At 35.8% G+C, this 13652-nt stretch overlaps 1 protein-coding gene across 1 annotated transcript in view; it reads left to right on the plus strand.

Annotated features, from left to right (window-relative positions):
• Nucleotides 1-13652, plus strand: part of Top6bl (TOP6B like initiator of meiotic double strand breaks) — an 86827-nt gene that overhangs the window by 69615 nt on the left and 3560 nt on the right. The window contains exon 14 of the mRNA XM_076842948.2: nt 13193-13268. Coding sequence (XP_076699063.2) covers nt 13193-13268 — 76 coding nt within the window. The remainder of the gene's footprint in view (nt 1-13192; nt 13269-13652) is intronic.

Here is a 13652-nt window from a genome sequence, read left to right on the forward strand (position 1 = left end):
TAGAACACTTGCCTAGCATGTGTGAGGCACTGCATTTGATTCTCAGCACCACATATAAATAAATAAATAAAATAAAGGTTCATCAACATCTAAAAGATATTTTTAAAAATCAGTGGTAAAGAGGAAATCTTAAAAGCAGAGGGGGGAAACCCCATGTTATACATGTACAAGGAAACAGTATAAAGATTACAGCAGACTTCTCTTTGGAAACTGTAAGTTAGAAGAGATGGTGCAGCATCTTTACAGTATTAGGGAAACCTCCTGACCTAAAATTCTTTACTCAGCAAAATATCTTTAAAAGCAAAGATGAAATAAAGATTTTTTTCTAACATAAAATATGAAATAATTGATTATCAGCAGATAAGAAATGTAAAGTAAATCCTTCAAGCAGAAGAAAAGTGATACCAAATAAAACCTAGGTCTACACAAAGGAATGAAGAACACTGGAAATCTTTATATTTACTATACGATTAAATATAAGGACTTTTTCTTACTATTTTAATCTCTTTAAAACATAATTGACTTTTTTTTTTCAATGCTGCGGATTGAACCTAGGACTCACATACTGGATATGTGTCTTACCACTGAGTCCCATAACTGACTTTTTTTTTTTTTTTTTTTATAAAGGAAGGTATAGTACTTTATTTTTTATTTTTTTGAAAAAGTTTAATATTGTAGTAAAATCACTAAAGTGAAAAATATTAATCATTGAAATAGAGTGAAATGTATGAACTACAACTAGTGAGAAAAGCAGTTATTGAAACTGAGTGACAAAAATAAGAGTATATAATATGATTCACATTCCCTTATAATTATTGGCTGATGATTATTATTTGATTTTGTTTATCACATGATCTTTTGTTAGCTAAAGCTTTCACATTAGTTTTGTAAAATATGGGTTTTTATCTTTTTTAAATTCAGTATTGAACTTTTTAAACTTTCTGTAATATTTTATTTTCTCATGAAATAGTTTTCTTTTATAAATTCTGTGCTGAGCATAAATAGACATTGAAAATAATTTTTCCTTTGCATTACTATTTGCTTTAAATTACTTAATTTGTAGAATATTAATTTCAGATTTTTCATAAGTGAGGGTTAATTGTTCTTGACAAATATTGTACATTTCTAATAAAAAATAGAATAACAGATGCTTGAAGGCTGGTTGCAAGATTATACATGTAGCATTGATTTCAGTGCCTGGCAAATGCTACTCAGAGTGAATGACTGAAGCAACAATGATTATTATTATCACCAGTGCTACTGTTATTATGTTATAGCTGCAAATATCTTTTTTTACTTCTTGACCTTTAGCTGACTGTGGGTTACAATATATTATGTCACTGTAGGAAGAAAGTGGAGCTTTATTCACTGAAATCTTTGCCAACTCCAGATAAATGACCTCATCATAGTTATTGTTCATTGAAGGATATTAAGTTTGTAACTCTCCCCTTTTGTGACAAGTGATTTCTTTTTTTATGTGTTTTTTTTTCTTTTAGACTTACAAATAATTTACAAAGATAAAGATTTGATCTTCCAAGATGTATATGTCTTGTAGTGTATGTAAAGCTAGATATCAAACTGGTAAAATGTAATACAATGGCTTTTTAACTAAATTTATTAAAATACCTCAGTTTGAAGTTATCTCTCTTATTTTAGAACAGCCCTCATATTTACTGTGAAACATAGATTAACACAAAGAGTTGAGCTGCTTCTTCAATGTGGTGTTAATGTGTCTGCTTCAGATAATTGTGGAGAGATTGCTTTGTCTTATGCCATTGCTAGTGCTAACACTGTGTAAGTATTTACATTACAATAGTAATCAACATTAGATGTAGATCCACAATAGTTACACTTGTTGCATCTTACATATGAGGTGAGATTTCATAGTGTAACTATTTATGGGACAGTAGTGAATTAGGACAGTTTATTAGTCAGAAACCCTTCAAAGATCTAGTCAAGAATCAGTGATGGAGGGATTCCAAGATGGCCGCGAAGTGTCACTGCGCAGGTGAATAACCAGTTAGAACGACAAAAAGCTATCTTGTCAGGAATTTACAGCAAAATTGGGGTGAACCAAAACCTAGAGGAAGGATTTCCATCACCGAGGACCGGTTATTGAGTCTCAAATGCGAGCCAACTGTGCGACCGGAGATCCAGGCTGACTGATCCGCCGTTTGCCATGCTGCCCGCCATGCGGCCCGCCACGCAGCTACAGACTGCAGGGCGCCCCCGAGAAGCGACCAGCAAGCAAAGAGAAAGGTTGCTAGGGATTCTGTGGAGTCCTGCCGGCTGTGCCCTCACTGAGCTCCAGGCTGAGTTCAGGGTTTGAGACGGGGAAGGAAGCGGTCCAGTTCAATCCCCCACAATGGAAAGTCCACCAAGGAAGCCAGCGGGCACCATCTTGGAGAGCTGATGTCACCACTGCCAGTTTCTTGAATACCAGTGAATTGAGAAGTTGAGGAGGGAAGATCACAAGTTAAAAACCAGCCTCATCAAGTTAGCCAAGCCCTCAGCAACTGAGTGAGACTGTGTCTCATTTTCTGGATTTCAGGATGCTTAGTGTTCTTGTATTTTTTTTCAGCTCCAGTGTAGCACAGAAACCTGGAAGCAGAGAAATGGATTCAATGAATCACTGACTTTTTAAAAAATTTTTTTGTTGTTGTTGTTGTAGACGAACACATTATTTATTTATTTATTAATGTGGTGCTGAGGATCGAACCCAGGGCCTCGCAAGCACTCTACCACTGAGTTACAACCCCAGCCCATAACTGACTTTTTAAAAGCAAAAACAGTAACAATTTGTAACCTATATGCAAATAAAGTGTATGACAACAGTAGCACACAGACCAGGAGGAGAGAAATGGAAATACATTTATAAGGCCTTATATTATTTGTGGAATGATATAATATTAAAGGCAGACTGAGCTAAAAGGAACCATTAGATAACACAAGAAGGACTTATAACTAATAAGCTAGGGAAGGAGTTAAAATGGAATTATTGGGGCTGGGGTTGTGGCTCAGAGGTAGAGTGCTTGCCTATCATGCATGAGGCACTGGGTTTGATCCTCAGCACCACATAAAAATAAAAAAAGATATTAAAAAATATTAATAATAAAATGGAATTATAAAAATAATCCAAAAAAGGCAGAAAACAAGAAAAATGAAAGTGAGCACAATGACACAAGTGGAAAAGAGTTATGAAGGAGGTTTATTTAACCCACATCATTTATCCCATAAGTTGATCTAAACCCAGTTAAAAGATAGATTGTTAGAATGGATAAATGGGGGGCTGGGGATGTGGCTCAAGCAGTAGCGCGCTCGCCTGGCATGCGTGAGGCCCGGGTTCGATCCTCAGCACCACACACAAAACAAAGATGTTGTGTCCGCCGAGAACTAAAAAATAAATAAATATTAAAATTCTCTCTCTCTTTCTCTCTCTTTCTCTCTCTCTCATCTCAAAAAAATAGAATGGATAAAGGAGCAAGAGTCAACTATATGCATTCTAAAAGAATCCCACTTTAAAGACACAAAAAGATTAAAAATAAAAGGATGGAAAAAGATATGCTACACTAATGAAAAGAGAGCTGGGGGGCTGGGGATGTGGCTCAAGCGGTAGCGCGCTCGCCTGGCATGCGTGCGGCCCGGGTTCAATCCTCAGCACCACATACAAACAAAGATGTTGTGTCTGCCAAAATGCTACCGCTTGAGCCACATCCCCAGCCCTAAAAAATAAATATTTAAAAACTCTCTCTCTCACTCTCACTTTGTCTTTAAAAAAAAAAAAGAGAGAGAGCTGGGCACTGTGTTAATATTAGACAAAGTAGATTTCAAAACAAGGGGTAAAGAGGTCACTTCATCATGAAAGCATCAGGCATCATGAGGACAGTATAGATGTTCTATCACAAGTTGAAAATGTTGTCAGTCAAAATGCATTTAATAACCTAACCTACCGAACATCATAAATTAGCCTCACCTACCTTTAAGTTCAGAATGCTTGTATTAGCTTATAGTGGTACAGAATTATCTACCATAAATCTACTGTATAAAATGTTGAATCTCTCATGTAATAGCACTGAGAATTATACTGAAAGTGAAAACAGAATGTTTGGTCAAGGACCATCTGTAGTCCTAAAGATTCAAGTACCTTTTATGAGAACTTTAAAATACATGAAACGAAACTAATAGAACTAAGAAGAAATAGATACATAGATACTTAGATATCTCAACAAAAAAATTTTTAAATGTTTATTTATTTAGTTTTTAGTTTTTAGTTTTCGGCGGACACAACATCTTTGTTTGTATATGGTGCTGAGGATCGAACCCAGGCCACACGCATGCCAGGCAAGCACACTACTGCTTGAGCCACATCCCCAGCCCTAAAATTTTCTTAATAATTGATAGAATAGGGGGCTGGGGCTGGGGCTCAGTGGTAGAGCGCTCGCCTAGCATGCGTGAGGCACTGGGTTCTATCCTCGGCACCACATAAAAATAAAATATTGTGTCCATCTAAAACTATTAACAAATAAATATTTTTTAAAAATAATTGATAGAATGGGTAGAGGGAAAATCAGAAAGTCTATAGAAGTCATCAGTAACACTATCAATCAATTTGACCTAATAGATGTTTATAAATCACTCTGCCCAACCAAAGAAAAACATGCATTATTTTCAAGTATATGGGACATTTATAAAGGGAGAACATATTCTGAGTCATTAGGTAGGTCTCAATAAATTTAAGTTTATTTAAAGTCATAAGAAGTACATTTTTTATCACAATAGAATTATTAAAGTAAAATCAATAACACAAAATTTCAAAAGTATTTGGAAAATAAATTAGTTATGAACACAAAATCAGAAGGAAAATTACAAATAATTGAATAGAAGTGCAATTTACCAAAATTTATAGGGTATTGCTAATGTAGAAAATGTCTGTGTGATAAAAGAAAATATTATCAAATCAGTTACCTTACCTTCAGGTTAAACCAGAACAAGCAGAGCAAATTAAACACAAGGTAAACAAAAGAAATGAAATAATAAAGATCGGAGTAGAAATTTTTAAAAAAAGAATAATAGAGAAAAATGAAACAAAAAGGTAGTTCATTGAGAACATTAATAAAATTGATAAATATGTAGACAGATTAATCAGAATAAATATAGAAGGCACCAGCTGCCAGAAACTAGAAAGGTGGTATCAATTGCTCATCAGTATGAGCAACTCTACAGCAGTACATTTGACCACTTAAATGAAATAGACAAATTTCTTAAAAGATAGGAATTACCAAAGTTCACTAGGAAGAAACACCCATGTATACGTATAGTTTTTTATCTATTAAGGAAATTGAATTTTTAGTTAATAGCCTTTCCATAGTCTCTAGAATATATAAAGAACTCTCAAAAATCATTAATAAGAAAAATGCCAGTTTTTTAAATGGGCCAAAAATTTGAATATACACTTCACCAAAAAAGATTTAGGTAAACAAACATCAAACACATGAAGCCAACATCATTAGTCTTTACAAAAATTCAAGCAAAAGCCACAATTAGATATCATTTTATACCCATTTGGAATAAAAATACTGTATCACTGGGTGAAGTGGCATGCACCTATTGTACTGTTTTCCCTGCTCAGGAGACTGAGGCAAGAGGATCACTTGAGCCCAAGAGTTGGAGGATGGTCTGGGCAACATAGCAAGACCATGTCTCAAAAAGAGAAAGAAAGAAAAAGAAAACAGACTAAACCAAGTGTTGGCAAGACGTGGAAGAACTAGAACTTTTATACCCTGTTTGTGGGAATGAAAGATGGTACAATCACTTCAGAAAACAATTTAACAGTTTCTTTAAAGTTAAATGTGGCCAGGTGTGGTGGTGCACACCAGTAATTCCAGCAACTCAGGAGGCTGAGGCAAGAGGATTGCAAGTTCAAGGCCAGTCTCAGCAACTTATTGAGGCCCTAAGCAATTTAGCAAGACCCTGTCTCAAAATATAAAAATTTAAGGGCTGGGGATGTATCTCAGTGGTTAAATACCCCTGGGTTCAAATCCCCAGTTTTAAAAAAATGTTTAATAAATGTTAAATATGTACCTACCATATGACCTAGCTATCCCACGCCTGCGTATTTACCCAAGATAAATAAAACCTATATACACATAAAAACTATGCACATATATGTACACATTAACACTAATGTTTATAGCATCTTTTACAAGTCCAAAACAGGGAACAAACCCAATGTCAGCAGGTAAATAGATAAGCAAATTTTAGTTTATCTATACAATTATACAATACTCAGTAATAAAAGGAATAAACTGTTGATACACAGAATATCTAAAAGCCATGCTGAGTGAAAAATCCAGAAATAGTTAAAGTGCATAGCCTCGCTCATACATTGCTGGTGGGACTGAAAATTGGTGCAGCTACTCTGGAAAGCAGTATGGAGATTCCTTAGAAAACCTAGAATAGAACCACTATTTGGCTCAGTTATCCCACTCCTCGGCATATACCCAAGGACTTAAATCAGCATATTATAGTCATGAGGCCAAATCAATGTTCACAGAAGCACAATTCACAACAGCTAAGCTATGGAACCAATCTAGATGCCCTTCAACAGATCAATGGATAAAGAAAAAATATATATACACAATGGAGTCTTACTCAACCATAAAGAAGAATGACTTTATGACTTTTGCCAGTAAATGGATGGAACTGGAGACTATTATACTAAGTGAATAAGCCAATCCCCCAAAACCAAGGGCCAAATGTTTTCTCTGATATGTAGATGCTAACACACAATAAGGAGACAGAGGAATAGAAGTTCGTTGGATTAGACAAAGGGAAGAGAGAGGCAAGGGGAATAGGAAAGATAGTAGAATGAATTGGACATAACTTTCCTATGTTCATACATGAATACATGACCAGTGTAACTCAACATCATGTTCAACAACAAGAATCAGAAGATATGCTCCATCTATGTATAGTATGTCAAAATACACTCTACTGTCATGTATATCTAAAAAGAACCAATAAAAAATTTAAAAACTTTTCCAAGCCAATCAAATAAACAAATAGCCCAGGAAAATAAATAAAAACTTATAAACATTTAATCTGTAATACAAATAAAAAATATTGTTGAAGAAGAGAATGAGACCACTGGATAGGAGAACAGCTTGTGTTTAAATGTCAGTCCAGCAGAGTTCCTTATACAAACAAATATACATTCACAAATTGCCAATTTCTTTCCCTCTACCCCAGGAGAGAATGTTAAATATTACTTGCCAGAGAGGGTCTTTTTGCTCATGAAAGAGCTCAAAGTACTTGTGGGCCAGTTGCGCTGGAGGCAGAGTTTGCAGCTTCAGGTTGGTCCAGCTGTGCATGGAGTTGGCCAAGTTCACAAAAGTATAATAACTCCAGATGGTCATTCCCATAGTTAGATAAATGGGTCATGAAAATTCTGATCTGAAAGATAAATAAAAATGACCTCACAACATCATCTGCTTAAGCTCAAAAGGGGCTGTGGTTGTGGCTCAGTGGAAGAATGCTTGCCTAACATGTGTGAGGCACTGGATTCAATTCTCAGCACCACATATAAATAAATAAAGGTCCATTGACAACTAAAAAAAGTTAAAAAAAAAAAATGTGTCAGCAAAAGCTCCAGGAAGCATGTCACCTTACCTTGGAATGTCATGGGAAGTACAATTATATTTTTATATGGAAAGACCAAAATTTAACTTCTGTATCAAACTAACACTCAAAAGTCACTCTTAAAATTAAAGTTCTTATTGCAGGCACAGTCATGCACTCCTGTAATCCTAGCAGCTCAGGAGGCTGAGACTGGAAGATCACGAGTTCAACGCCAGCCTCAACAACTGCAAGTCACTAAGCAACTCAGTGAGACCCTATCTCTAAATAAAATACAAACTAGGGTTGATGACGTAGTTCAGTAGTCAAGTGCCCCTGAGTTCAATCCCCAGTACCCCCCCAAAAATATTAAAATTGTTATTGAGGGGCTGGGATTGTGGCTCAGCAATAGAGCGCTCACCTAGCATGTGCGAGGCCCTGGGTTTGATCCTCAGCACCACATAAAAATAAATAAATAAAATAAAGATATTGTGTCCAACTACAACTAAAAAATAAATATTTAAAAAATTATTATTAAGAATGGCATTCCCTCACTGCTTATCCAAAGTATAGTGTAACTTTCAATATCAGTTTTTTCCCTGTATGGAATTAAAATCAAATCCCAAGATAAATTAATTTTAAGACTAGTGAAGTGCCAGAATTAAATCAGTTCTAAAATTAAAACATTGGTCCAGATATTTTCTGATGTAGATACATATGTATATGTTGAAATGGAATCAGAGTTGAGTAAACTTTATTGTTTTTTTGTTGTCTAATGGGAGATTTTTTTTACTACAATAAAGGATTTTGATTATTTTCTCCATCAGAAATGGTGTTTGAGGGACTTAAAAACAGCATACTACAGGGATACAGCCATATCAATATTTATAGCAACACAATTCACAATAGCTAAATTGTAGAACCAACCCAGATGCCTTCAGTAGATGAATAGATAGGGAAAGTTTGATATATACACAATGGAACATTACTCAGCTTTAAAAGAGAATAAAATCATGGCATTTGCAGGTAAATGGATGGAGTTGGAGAATATAATGCTAAATGAAGCAAGCCAATCCCAAAAAAATAAAGGCCGAATATTTTCTTTGATATGAGGATGATGGCTCATAATGATGATGGGATGGGGGAGCATGGGCGTAATGGGGGAACTTTAGATAGGGCAAAGGGGAGGGTGGGGGGGGAGGGGTAGGAATAATGGTGGAATGAGTTAGACATCATTACCCTAAGTACATTTATGAAGACACAAATGGTGTGAAAATACTTTGTGTACAATCAGTGACTTGAAAAATTGTGTTCTTGTGTGTAATATGAAACAAATTATATTCTGCCATCATGTATAACAAATTAGAATAAATAAATAATTAAAAAAAGAAATGGTGTTTGAGGAAATTAACCTGATTTGCATATTTTATATATACATTTATTGAAACATCACATAGTACCCCACTAATATGTTCAGTTTTTTGCTTAAATGTATAAAATTAATTTTATAAAACTAATAATGGTGGCACAGAAATTCATTACATTTAGCTAAAACCTTTTCCATATCACTAATCCTTTTATGGTTTTTTTCATACCTCAGTATTAACTCTAAAAATATATGGCATTTCAATTACTGTTCTTTTTTGTATCATAAACTAAGGAAAAGTAAAATCTAGATTGTTCTAGACAGACCAACCAAAATTCTGAATGTGATTACAGAGATAATCTGATGTACAGTCTATCAGGCATTGTAGCAAGAATTAAAAATACCAAATAAAGGAGAAATGACATAATTTCTATCTAAATTGCAGAGATTACTTCTGCATCTCATAAAAAGAGAGTTCCTTTTCAATAACAATATTTTATATTTGTTCCTAAATGTCAAATTGTTTTAAAATATATAAGTGGTTTAAAAAGTAATTTTACATATATATATATATATATATATATATATATATATATATATATATGAATGTTCAGAGTGACCAAACTTTTAGAATACAGTATTTTATTAATTTTATTAATAAAGCAGGAAAATAAAAGATTATAATTAATATTATAATAAATATAACATTTGAAATTGAACAGTAAATACAGAAGAAAAGTCAAAGTTTTCAAAAGCTAATGTTTGATATGGTTGTTTACTTACTCTTTTAACAGATTATGTTGCTTGATGTGGTTATTTTGGGCTATTTGGAAAGAAAAATGGATATGCAGTTAAAAAAAGAGGTGTATTCTTTGCTTGCATTTCTACAAAATTCTATAAAATGCCAAGTAATCTGTACTTTTTGTGTCAATGGTTGCTTGAAGATGGGAGATAGGAAAGTTGAAAGGAATCATTACAAAGGGCAGCAAGAAACTTGTGGGTGATAGATATATTCATTAACCTTGATTGTGATGATAGTTTTATAGGATATGTATATGTCAAAACTTACCAAATTGTATATTTTATATGCATGCAGTTTACTTTTTGTTAGTTACATACAGTTTCTAAGAAAGTAGCAGGGCCTTTAGCACGTCCTCTGGATTTTCTTCCTCCTCCCTCTGCCTCTCTGATTTAATGGGGAAGTTTAGGTACCTGGGCACAAAGGATCATGACGTTTCATGGATTTGCCCATGTTCCTCTTCAGTGTGACTGGAAAGACCCAGTAGAAATGAGTTGCTGTTAATGCTCCCTTCACCACAACTTTCCCATCATGGCCCTATGCACCCTCTAGGAAGCACTTTCCAGGAATGTGTTAGCTCAATGCAAATACTCTCATTGGTCTCCCTCCAATTTGGAGAGTTGCTGCCCATACCTTGAGCATTTTAAACTAATGTCCACTGTGTTCATTTCCTAGGGATACTAGAAGACAGTATCATAAACTCAATAGCTTAAACAACAGCATTTATTCTCTCACAGTTCTGGAGGCCAGAAGTCTGAAGTCAAGGTATGGGCAGGGCTACACTCCCTTCACCAGTTGTAGAGTAGAATCCTTCCTGCTGCTTCCAGCTTATGGGAGGAGCATATTGGCTTCCTTGGCTTGCATCTGGCATAACTCCAATCTCTACCTCTATCCTCACCTAGTCTTTCTCCCTCTGTCACTCAAATATCACTCTACCTTTGTCTTATAGGGATACTTATCATTGGATTAGGGCCCACCCTAATTCAGGCTTAAATCTCCAAATCTTTAATTATATCTGCAAAGACCCTTTTTTCAAATTAAGATCATATTCACAGAATCTGTGGATTTAGGAGTTGGATTTGTCTTTGGCAGGGGAGCATAATTCAATTCACTTTAGCCATCTGTATCTTCAGGATAAGGCATGTGCCATTGTCACAGGATCTGGGACCTATGGGAAGAGACAGACTCCTCAGGATCTAGGAATATTTCAGCTTTTGAAGCCGTACTACTCAGATCTCTGATATCCTAGCAAGAGCCAAAAAAGAAAAAGAAAAAAAAAAAAAACTATATGACCTCTTTACCCTGTTCTTTGGCTGTAGTGATGGGTCAGAGCCTTGGGCCATTCATAACCCAATTAACTTGGCAGACAGCTAGTAAATTAGAGACCTTACCAGTAGCCCTAAGTCTTAGAATAAAGGAGCATTTACTGGATTTCCAATCTGTGCCAAGATTTTCACTTTATCTCCACAAAGATGTTATGAAAAAACAAAAAAGTTGTACTGTTTTACAGAAAAGGAAACTGGTTACAAAACTTTTGCAGTCTACCTAGAATCACAGCTAGTAAATGGCAAGTCCACAATTTGTACTGACATGCCCTGGCTCCAAAGCCCAGTAACATTGTGACTATGTAGGACTGGGTAGCAAGCCCATGGAATAAGAGTGATCTTAAGCCAGTTGCACACATGATCATCACTGTTTCCCTCTGATAAAGTCCATTTAGTGATAAATAACTTTTAGTGGCATAAGAGTGGCACCCAGTGGCTTCAGTTACACACTACAAGATGAAGGATAATACATAAAATTCTTTTAATGTGGAGCTAGTCCCTCAATTTCCATTAATAAAGAAAAGGTAGAATTGGTGACCCTCTTATGGGTAGTGCTACTGTGAAGATTTTTGTGTAGACATGTTTGAAACTCTTTTGGGTATATCTAGAAATGTAATTTCTAGTTCATGTGGTAACACCATGTTTAACTGTTTAACTTTTTTTTTTTTTATGTAGGAATTGAACTCGGGGCTACAAATGTGCATGCTAATAAGCACATGTTGAACCACTGAGCTACCCTCCCACATATTTAACATTTTTTTGTGTGGTATTGGGAATTGAATCTAGGGGTGATTTACCACTGAGTTATGTTCCCAGAGCTGTATTTTGAGACAAGTTGTCACTAAGTTGCTGAGGATCACTTGAACTTGTGATCCTCCTGCCTTAGATGCTGGTATTATAGGCATGTACCATCACACCTGGCCCTGTTTGTTTATATTTTTGAAGAATTTCCAAACCATTTTCCAAAGGTGGCTATACCATTTTATATTACTGCTAGCTCTGCAGTGGTTCCAATTTCTTCACATCCTAATCTACAGTTGTTTCTTTCCTCCTTCTTATTGCAATCCTAGTGGGGGGGAAGTAGTATCTCAGTGATTTTGATTCACATTTCCCTAATGAGTAAGGATATTGAGCATCTTTTCGTGTCTTATTGGCAGTTTATATACCTTCTTTGGAGAAACATCTATTCATATTCTTTGCCCATTTTTAGATTGGGTTGTTACTTTATATTGAACTATTAATTCTTTATTCTGGATTTTAAAAGTACCTTATCAGATATGATTTGCATATATTGTATTCCATTCTTGTTGGGTTTACTTTTCAAGTGTCCTTTGAAGCACAAGCTTTTAATTTTCATGAAGAAGATACATATTTTATAACTTTGTATGAGGAGCTGGGAGAATTGGGTTCTGGTCTTAGTAAGTATCTCTGTTTTTCTGTCCAGATTGGACCAACTGGTGTGGCAGAGCTCTGAAGGGCTACCCATGACTACAGAACGTTCCCTTTGGCTTCCCAGGTTTGACTGTTCCAGTCATTTCTTTATTGAGCACTTACCCTGTGTATGACACTCTGCTAGCTATAAAGAGACAGACCTTCCAAGTGATTTAAAGTTTAGAAAATGGACACATGCACATAAAAATGGTGAATAGGGGGCTGGATCCAGTGTTGCACACTGGTAATTCTGGCTACATGGGAGGCTGAGGCAAGAAAATTGCAAGTTTAAGGTCAGCCCGAGCAACTTAGAACCAAAATTAAAAGGATGAAACTCAGTGGTTAAAAAAAAAAAAAAAAAAAAAGATGAATGGGCATAGAGTGTGCTTCAGAGCCTGAGGAGTGGGGCAAACAGTAGGCAAGTGTGTGGAGTTCAGAGGAAGTAAGGATATGTCAGCAGTACTAGAGTGAGCTGCAGAAGGAAGCCTTGAAGGCTGGAGGCCAGGTAGGGGGATCCATGAGCTAGGAGGAAGTTAAGAGGGAGTTCCAGGTGGAGAACAGCCCTTTTGGATTGGCTAAGCTCTCAGGCACACTCCTATTTCACTGGGGTTCATTCATGTGTCTGAATAACTCACTTGGAATTTTTTATTTTTAAAGCAGCTGACCCCAGAGAAAAAAGATTTAGCCCAGAACACTGAGGATGCACATGAGAACAGCCCAGAGCTCCTTGCAGGTAAGGCTGTAGCTTTTCAGGTAAGCCCTGGATTGAAACTGGGGTAGTAGGACATATGGTTTCAAGCTGTCCTCTGCACCTTCATCAACATGCTTCTGGGATTTGGGGGGTTGGCTCCCCCTGCCATTGTGGTCTTCTGAGATAGGACTAGAAATTTCTAATATGGGTTGTATAGTTACAGATAGGTGCACTTGATGGGGAGGGGGAAGGTAACAGGCAGATTTCAGGGCTCTCAGTCTGATTAATTCCCTTATCTTTCCTTTTTTTTTTTTTTTTTTTTTGTCCCAGGGATTGAACCCAGCGGTGCTCAACCACTGAGCTATATCCCCAGCCTTTCTTTTTATTATTATTTATCTTGAGACAGGGTCTTGCTAAGTTGCTTAG

This window comes from Callospermophilus lateralis, chromosome 2 (genome assembly GCF_048772815.1).
Source record: "Callospermophilus lateralis isolate mCalLat2 chromosome 2, mCalLat2.hap1, whole genome shotgun sequence".
In the NCBI taxonomy this organism is placed as follows: Eukaryota; Metazoa; Chordata; class Mammalia; order Rodentia; family Sciuridae; genus Callospermophilus; species Callospermophilus lateralis.